Source organism: Cupressus sempervirens, chromosome 1, assembly GCF_028749045.1.
Source record: "Cupressus sempervirens isolate cs-2001-9-10 chromosome 1, ASM2874904v1, whole genome shotgun sequence".
NCBI classification, from domain to species: Eukaryota; Viridiplantae; Streptophyta; class Pinopsida; order Cupressales; family Cupressaceae; genus Cupressus; species Cupressus sempervirens.
This window is the reverse complement of record NC_143118.1, coordinates 813808447-813818762: the sequence shown is the minus strand read 5'-3', so window position 1 is coordinate 813818762 and position 10316 is coordinate 813808447. Positions and strand designations below refer to the sequence as shown.

General features: G+C 35.7%; 1 protein-coding gene across 1 annotated transcript; it reads right to left on the bottom strand.

Moving 5' to 3' along the window:
• Nucleotides 1-3422: 3422 nt before the first annotated feature.
• On the bottom strand, nucleotides 3423-6021 carry LOC149580361 (uncharacterized). Its single transcript, XM_089790454.1, has one exon. The coding sequence runs from the start codon at nucleotides 5560-5562 to the stop codon at nucleotides 3751-3753; it is 1812 nt and encodes a 603-aa protein (XP_089646580.1). The 5' UTR covers nucleotides 5563-6021; the 3' UTR covers nucleotides 3423-3750.
• Nucleotides 6022-10316: the final 4295 nt, after the last annotated feature.

Below are 10316 nucleotides of genomic sequence, written 5' to 3'. Positions count from 1 at the left end.
CTTAGACTTTTTCCAAAGAAGGGCCTCAAATTAAGATTCGTGTTTTGAAGAAGAGTCTGCAAATCAAAGATTTGTTGCTTTGATCCACAGTAACTTTATGGGTAAGAAATCTTCAGTTAAAATAGGAATGGAATGGCTAACTAAATGTGTTGAACAAGGTAAGGTATATTAATGTGCACTTGATTAGAAAAAAGAAAGATTACTGGCATGTTGTGCAATGGAATTATTGGGACCCTAAATTAAGATTGCTCGTATACAAAGCATTGTTAGCATTGCTAATAACTAGGAGGATCATCTGAATTAGGACTATTTTTAGGGCTTTAAATGCTTGAATTAGTTTGGATATGTTGGAATGTGCGGATATAAATGTGTTTGCATGCTCTTTTAAATTGCCTGAGATTTATTAGGCCTGCCATGGCATGTACTATGATTTTTCTAGCACCAATTGCAGTTAAACACCCCATTGTTAAATTGGTTAAGAGCTTCTTCTGATTGTGTGCATCATAAAATAATCAACCATGTTAAGTTCTTTAAGAGCTTGTGATGATTCTTCACTGGCATTAACAACACCCACTCAATTTTTACTGGAATTTTAAAAGACCAAACTGGGTCATAGCAATTGGCAATTTTTTACATTTAATCAACCATTGTTAAATTGCTTAAGAGCTTCTTTTGATTTTGTTCATCATAAAATAATGAACAGAATTTGTAAATAGAACGAAGACTGCTACTTTCAATGTGAACACCCACTTAATTTTTACAATAACATTTCACAAGACCAAACTAGGTCATGGCATTTTACAGCTTTTTTTCTTTAATCAGCCATTGTTAAGTTGTTTAAGAGCTTGCGGGGATTCTTCACTGACATTAACAAGACCCACTCAATTTTTTCTAGAAATTTTTAAAAGGCCAAACTGGGTCATAGCAATTGACAATTTTTTTACAGTTAATTCCCCATTGTTAAATTGGTTAAGAGCTTCTTCTGATTGTGTTCACCGTAAAATAATCAGCCATGTTAAGTTCTTTAAGAGCTTGTGATGATTCTTCATTAGCATTAACAACACCCACTCAATTTTTATTGGAATTTTAAAAGACCAAACTGGGTCATAGCAATTGGTAAATTTTTACATTTAATCAACCATTGTTAAATTGCTTAAGAGCTTCTTTTGGTTCCGTTCATCATAAAATAATCTTCCAATGAGACTTAGACTTTTTCCAAAGAAGGGCCTCAAATTAAGACTCATGTTCTGAAGAAGAGTCTGCAAATCAAAGATTTGTTGCTTTGATCCATAGTAACTTTATGGGTAAGAAATCTTCAATTAAAATAGGAATGGAATGGCTGACTAAATGTGTCGAACAAGGTAAGGTATATTAATGTGCACTTGATTAGAAAAAAGAAAGATCCCTAGCCTGTTGTGCAATGGAATTATTAGGACCCTAAATTAAGATTGCTCGTATACGAAGCATTGTCAGCATTGCTAATAATAACCAGGATGATCATCTAAATTAGGACTATTTTTAGGGCTTTAAATGCTTGAATTAGTTTGGATATGCTGGAACGTGCGGATATAAATGTGTTTGCATGCTCTTTTAAATTGCCTGAGATTTATTAGGTCTGCCATGGCAGGTACTATGATTTTTCTAGCACCAATTGCAGTTAAACGGGTTTTTTTAATACTTACCGTTCAATATTTTACTGACATGGTAAAGAATTTGTCAAAATTAATCGTCCTCCATTTTTATATAAATGTATGGTGAGGCATTTTTCTTTCAACTAACAAGTAGCTGGAGGTCAACTAATTTAAATATCACGTCGATGTTATCAACATTACATCGACAGTATCATATTGCCTTACTCAAGCAATCACATACTTAAGTTTGTTAATAATTTTTTTTCTGTTTTTATGTAAAATTAATAGTTTTGAAGCAGTATAAAAAATAATGAAGGACTTAAATATTATATACTAAGGTTTGATTTCTAAATAAAAGTATTAAATAGTAAATTTGACTCACTTTAAAGAAAAAAAAATAAGTTCTTAGTATGTGATTTTAATTTTAAAGTTTTGCATAATAGAATTCATATATGCAAAACTTTAAAATTAAAATCACATACTAAGAACTTGTTTTGCATAATAGAATTCTATTATGCAAAACTTTAAAATTAAAATCACATACTAAGAACTTCTTTTTTTTTTTAAGTAAGTCAAATTTACTATTTAGTACTTTTATTTAGAAATCAAACCTTAGTATATAATATTTAAGTCCTTCATTATTTTTTATACTGCTTCAAAACTATTAATTTTACATAAAAACAGAAAAAAAACTATTAACAAACTTAAGTATGTGATTGCTTGAGTAAGGCAATATGATACTGTCGATGTAATGTTGATAACATCGACGTGATATTTAAATTAGTTGACCTCCAGCTACCTGTTAGTTGAAAGAAAAATGCCTCACCATACATTTATATAAAAATGGAGGACAATTAATTTTAACAAATTCTTTACCATGTCAGTAAAATATTGAACGGGAAGTATTAAAAAAACCTGTTTAACTGCAATTAGTGCTAGAAAAATCATAGTACCTGCCATGGCAGACCTAATAAATCTCAGGCAATTTAAAAGAGCGTGCAAACACATTTATATCTGCACGTTCCAGCATATCCAAACTAATTCAAGCATTTAAAGCCCTAAAAAAGGTCCTAATTCAGATGATCATCCTGATTATTATTAGCAATGCTGACAATGCTTCGTATATGAGCAATCTTAATTTAGGTTCCCAATAATTCCATTGCACAACAGGCCAGGAATCTTTCTTTTTTCTAATCAAGTGCACATAAATACGACACATTTAGTCAGCCATTCCATTCCTATTTTAACTGAAGATTTCTTACCCATAAAGTTACTGTGGATCAAAGCAACAAATCTTTGATTTGCAGACTACATGAGTCTTAATTTGAGGCCCTTCTTTGGAAAAAGTCTAAGTCTCATTGGAAGATTATTTTATGATGAACAAAATCAAAAAAGCTCTTAAGCAATTTAACAATGGTTGATTAAATGTAAAAAATTGCCAATTGCTATGACCCAGTTTGGTCTTTTAAAATTCCAGTAAATTTAAAATTCCAGTAAAAATTGAGTGAGTGTTGTTAATGCCAGTGAAGAATCATCACAAGCTCTTAAAGAACTTAACATGGCTGATTATTTTACAGTGAACACAATCAGAAGAAGCTCTTAACCAATTTAACAATGGGGAATTAACTGTAAAAAAATTGTCAATTGCTATGACCCAGTTTGGCCTTTTAAAAATTTCCAGAGAAAAAATTGAGTGGGTCTTGTTAATGTCAGTGAAGAATCCCCACAAGCTCTTAAACAACTTAACAATGGCTGATTAAAGAAAAAAAGCTGTTAAATGCCATGACCCAGTTTGGTCTTGTGAAATGTTACTGTAAAAATTAAGTGGGTGTTCACATTGAAAGTAGCAGTCTTCATTCTGTTTACAAATTCTGTTTTATCAAGCAATGTTTTGCTGATGAAAAAGAACCAGAAATTCTTTAATCTTGGCTACAAGTCTTCGTTCAAATGTTCAAAGCAGTGCTCAGAACTAACAAAAAGAGCTAAATGTGCCAAAAATCCTTAACAAGAGATTCTGTATAGAACAATTTGTTCAAAGTGATTGAATCTCCACCTGGTCAAGGCAATCTGGTGTGTCTTCATGCAATTTATGGATGTGAACAAGAAACCTCATGTGAAACTACAGCATATACACATACCTGAATCCTGCATTTGAGACAATATCATCAACCATCTTCACCTTATCATTCACACTGTCATCAGATGCATGAACCACTTCTATTATGTCATGAGATGCTGCTTCCAGATCTTCCTCTTCCACTGGTGCTGGCTGGTTCAGATCAAAGACTGGCTTGGAGTTTGGAGCAGTCCTCAAATGGCCTTGCTTTGGTCTCTTCTTGTTTGAGATCACACTGGTTGATGTCTCTAGTCTATCAACAATCCAATGGCATCTCTTGTGCCCACCAAGAGCTTGACCTGATGAGAAAACCTTGCTACAAACACTACATTCATGCCCCTTGCTCTTAACCATTATTGCCTTCTTAAGGTTCTTTTGCCGAGTCAAGTGACTGCCATTAGCATTCTTTTCCTCCTCTGAAGAATCCATATCAACCATCAGTACACTGCTAGCCACTTCAGTTACACCCTTATCTTCCTCTGCCATTTCCTTCTCCACACCATTAGTTATTGCAGTACAACACTTGATGTTCCTGTGACTTGCTCTATGGCCTCCCAGAGCTTGATGAGAATTGAAGACCTCCTTGCATGTGCAACACTCGTATTTATCAGCCCTCTTCTCCTCATGTCCTGTTTCTGAATCCTCACTACTTCCCTGTGATTCACCCTTACCAGCCTTGGCATGATGAACTGATTTTTTTGTCATCTCATCAGGAGGCCTATTGCCCTTATTGGTATTACTAGCACTAGAAGCAAGCATCATGAGAAAATGGGCAGTGTCTGTATCATCTTCAAGCTCCTTGATATTGTTCACAATTGTTTCTTCTTCAGCATAATCATTATCCTTCAGTAAAGCCCTAGACCTAATTGGGACTCTCCTACCTCTTTTTGAAGTCACAGACCATGTGAGGAAGCTACGGGAAACTGGCTCCTTCATGCCCATTCTATCACCCTCATTATCTGAACCAGCAGCATCCTCTTCCTCTTCAGTATCCACATCTTCTGATCTCTCGGAGCTCTGCCAGCACGATTGAGAAACACCATGGCTGAGAGCACCACTCTTAGTATTTCCATGACTATCATCATCATCACTGGCATAAATTCTATCATGAATTCTCCTTTCAGGATGACACCCTACATGACCCAAAAGTTCTTTGGAGGATCTGAACTCCTTCCCACATTCATTACAGGATGTGCTGTTCTTGGTACTCAAATCCACACCAAACTCCAAATCTCTCAGCCTCTTACTCCTCTTGGGATTCTTTCTCAGTGTATAGAGAGGCACCACCATCTTTTGATCACCCAATTCTTTCTCTTTCCAAACATCCATAGTCTTATCTTTCACTTGCTCTTCTTCCTCTTCCTTCCCAACATCCATATTCTCATCTTTCACTTGCTCTTCTTCCTCTTCCTCTTCCTCTTCCTTTGCTCTGCCCCATTTGGAATTCCCATAAGATCCACCAGTGGGTGGCTTAGATTCCTTCACCCACATATCAGTTGATGAGTAATCTCCCCTTGAAACATACATACTGCTAGAAGCTTGCCCATTAGATCTACTGGTCCCATGGACCCTGATATGACCACCCAGAGCCCTCCCTGAGCTGAAAACCCTACTACAGAATCTACAAACATGGCCATCTCTTCTACTCATATTCTTCTTGCTCCCATGCCTCCCTGAGTTATTAGACACCACCTCAGATTCAGTTTCCCCCATCTCTGAATCTTCAGATTGGGATTGTAACTTTACCACCATATTCAACACAATCTGATTGTTTCCTACACTCTCCATGCACTCTCCTCCCTTCTCCATCTCCATTACAAACCCCAAAAGCTCTATCACAGACCTAAAAACGAGAAAAACGCTACAATCCAGTCGCCAAACCAACAGAAATGGGGGAAGAAGTTGGGAAGCTTGACTGTCACATTCCAAATTGGTCGGTACATAAGACACCCACTTTCAAACCCACCTTCTAAATCATAACAAGCCTCAACTGGACTCCATGCAAAGTTGAAGGAAAACAAATGACAAAATAACAAGAAGAAAAAACCAAAACCGAAGCATATGCTATTATTCCTTATCCAATCAAATAGAGCCTTTGCCCAAATTTTCATACCCACATTATAAATCATAGCGATTATCCAAACATTTTTGGTAAAACAATGGCAGATTCTCAAGTTTTTTCACAAATCGTATAGATAATCAAAAACATTTTTTTGTCACGACAAACAAATTTCCAATTTTTTTCTCATTAAAACCGCTCGGTTTCCGGCATTGAAGGGCAGCCCAGCTAAGATTTCGTTGCGTTTTTATACCCCAAATCGCCTGCCAATGATAACGACATGCAAAACGAGCTGCCCACCAGTCTGACACGCGTTAGTTCTTAAATCCCTCCCAGGTACGGTATCTTCTGGCCGTCAGATGGCGGCCGGGCCGCTGCTGGCCGTCCGATTAGGAAAAACCTGCTCACGATTTAAAGAGGCGCAAATAAATCAATAAAATAAAAAAATCTACACACAATTTATGTGAATACTTGTATAATTTGGAAAAAATGATTTATTTCTTCCCCTAAATTCGATAAATTCGATAAAACTCTAGATATCTGAATCTCATCTGGTTATTATGATATATTTATATTTCAGAAATCTTTTTCAACTATATTGTACGATTAACAGAATTCATTCAAACTCTCATCGAACTACAATTTATCAAAGAATTTTTTATTTTATTTTATTTTGATCGGTGAGAATTTTCTATTTTTTAAGTAGCATATATTTAAATAATTTATTTAATGACAATTTATCAAAGAGCTTTTAATTTTTAAATAGTATTTATTTAAATTAATTATTTAGTGAAAAAGGTTGTAAACGTTTGTTCAAAAAATGTGGGAGGCAACTATAAATGCATTAGCCACATGCCAATAATGATTGGAATCTCTTGGAGTTGCAGAAATTTAATGAGTGGAGTAATTGTAGTCTTGGTACATAAATTCCCTTGGTTGGATCTTACTAGGATACATTTATTTGTTGGCTTCTAAAAAATTATTTCTAATAATAAATTTTAGTATTTTTATATTGTTGGTAAACAGATTTGTCACTGTAGAAATTGTCCAATGGAGTGTATGTGGCAAATCGTTCCCAACAGTTGGATAGAACCGATGAATCCGGCCTTCCTCTGCATTTAGAGGGGCAACTCCCTCGTAAGATGAAATTTTAGATTTTTCAATAAAGATAAGAAGAACTTAGAAAATAGGAAAGAAAACCATTGATAGCGAATGCACCACACGCCTTCAACATTTTCATAAAAATGATGTAAACTATTAATGAGAGCTATCAAGAACTACGCTTGAGAACTTTCACCAACACAATGCTAATTCAACCATCCACAAATACTCACATCATACCATGAAAGTAATCATAGATGAATCAACACTTTAACAATCCAGATTCCTTGGAGAGAGAACGCTAAATGTACTTCCTTTTATTTCTTGCACCAAGAAAGAAAGAAATAACTGATTACACGAAAGCAACAATTGTACACACTTTCCAAAAATTGCTTTGTTATCAGAGCATCAGCGTTCCCTGTATCCAAGTCCCAAAAAGTCCCCTATTACATTGATTTTTAGGAATTTATAGCCAATCCTAAATCAACCAACTTTTCGGGTTCGTAACTACCTCAAAAGTTAGAGTTTGGAATTGGGCATGCATTTGAAAACTGACTCTAACTCCAACTCAAATGTAGCAAACTCCAGATACAATAAGTGACATGTTCACTTTTACATAATAAGTTACACATTATGACTACATTGATCTACTTGAGCAACTTTATGACAATCTCCAATATAATTCCCCATTGCTGCCCAAATAGATAAGTTAATATGCATCCACTTGAAGAAGAGGTACCATGCCAATATCATTAGTAATGGCCTCAAGAAATGACAACTTGTTTAATGAATTTCTTTGCAATTGTACTTCCAAACATGCACCAATCCAATAAGCTATGTGTCCCTTTGAGGTTCTCACTTTACAAACTCGCAAAGGAGTACTAAATAAGTTGATGAATCGACTTTCTGTGCACCTTGTCATTACCATGCTGCTGAGTTCATATTCCCATTCTATTGGACAGTTGAATGAGTTCATTTCTATATGAAGGGAGCTCGAGTTCAACAATTTCTTGCATACAAATTGATCAAAGAAATCTTTGATCTACTAGACTTTGCTAGATGCTTGATGAGTGATCGTTCAAACTTTACCATGCTCATTTTGTCAAACATGTAACAAGAAATTCAACTGAGCCCATTGATCATAGATTCATGGAATGAATATGACATTTTGTTGAGCAATTGGGTACATATGAAGATTCTACATTCTATATGCATGTCTATGACATTGTCACATGATCTCCATGATCTTTCAATCTACAGCAATGATGTTGACGTTTGAGCAGCTGACTCATATGTGGAATTGAAAACCTAGTTTGCAAGCCATTTAAGTTGATGTCGGGGCAGCATCAACAAATCAACTGCTCCAATCAAAGCCAACATTCCCGTCATTACTAAGAGGGTCTGAAATCTCTTCCTCGCCCATTTCATTGTTCAACGATGCCATCTTGTCATTTCTTTCAAGTAGCTCACGTGCTCGGTTGAATATCTAGTCGCTAGTATTCCATGTTTGAATGAGACTGCGAGTTTTTGCCAGGTGCAATATAAAACAAAGCTTGCTTAATTCTTCTTTTGTCATAATAGCTGCAACATCTCCTCTTACGCCAAGTAACCCAATCATTGGAACTCAATAAATTTTTTGAACCTTTCATTTACATCGATCATTGAAGATCGATCCAGTAACACTACTTAATGTACCACAACTTGGAGGTGAAGTATTTTGTCAAACAGTTCACATGCTTTGTTTGTGCTTCCATTTACCTGTATTGAGATTGACTCTCAAGCCGGCTTTTCTGAATAATATAAGAATATGACCAATGTTCAAACAACTATCTACGCATTGCCCTCTTACAAATTATGAATCAAATCATTCATATATGCAACGGTAATTCTATCTGGGAGAGCAAAAGATTGAAATGGTTGTATTAGCTCAGAGTGACAGTGATGAAGAATGGGAAGATTATTGACTTCTACTGTCACCACACATTGAATTGAAGCATGTTTAAAACACATCTCTTCTTGCATCTCAAACAAAGGTGCAATGTGATCAAAGGCTCCTTCACCGGTCAAGCTATCTCCAAGTCTGTGGGTGATTCTTTCAAATTATTGGCAAGAAGCACCTTTGTTTGAAGTTGCACCGTAGCTTAAGGCTTTAGCAAATATTTCAAACGTAGTGAGAATTACTTTAAAGCTCCACTCTCCACCTGCGGCTTATTTATGTATTCTTCAAACCATTATTGTGTTTATTGTATCTCAACACCATCTATGAGTATATATGTGAGATACACCCATGCTAAGCGTCAGTATTCCCTCCTTACTGTGTGCAGGATGAATGAGGACATTTTCTCAAATGTTTGGAAGCTTCCTATGCTCCTAACTTTCCTGATAGAATGCTGGCATGCTACCTTGCCTTTATTGGAGTTGCCAATAGAAACAATCTTACATTTTTGGGGTAGTGATTCCACAAGCTTTTCTATGATTATCAACTTTCAATTGAACCTGTTCACATATAATATGGTGTATCATCCTTATTGAGACCATGTAGTTTCTCTGTGGCAAAGACATCAATAGGATGGCAATGTTGCTTTTAAAACCTGCACACGTACTCTGGTAACTCACGAGATAACTTTGATGTGAACTATTTTCTGTCATTCAAGAAGCGACCGCCTTTCATTGCTAATGATATTAATAATTTCACTCCATTGTAGATTGCATTCTCATCCTTGTTTGCACGGATATTATAACTGCCATTTCATTTTCTTGAAAATACAGGAGTTTGGGTTCTGGCAATTTTGGGGTTTCTTCAAATTGGCCTCCAATGAAACAACATACCTAAATTATTCCAAACATTTTTGAACTTTATCTCCAGCCGGCAGTTACCTTCAAGTTGAAGTTTGGGTTAGGATTAGGTCAAAAAGTTGGAGTATGGGGAGAGAGAGTATGGCTAGTATGTGGAGAGAGAAAATGTTGAAGAGAGAGATTGAAAACTCAAACCCAAACTCATTAACCCATACTTCTCTCTACAAGGTTTTAGTATGTGGAGAGAGAGGATTGTGAAAAGGAGAATAAAACTCTAACTCAAACCCCGTACTTCTCTCTACAAGTTTTAGTACGTGGAGAGAGAAAAGTATGGGGAGAGAGAAAGTTTGATTTTTTTTTAAATTTTAAGGATTAATCTCTCTCTTTTGCTTAATTAATATAAATAAAACTCTCTGTAATCTTTTTGGGTAACAGCTGGCTCTATCTGGGGACAAGGACTATATAGGACGCTGAATGAACCCAGAGTTAAGAGATGACAGTGCTTTATCACAAGGGCTATAGAGTCACACCAAAAGGAGATAAATCCAGGAAAAAGGGACTAGGCACAACAAAAACGGGAACACAACCAAATAGAAAAGAAAGGAAGGCACAA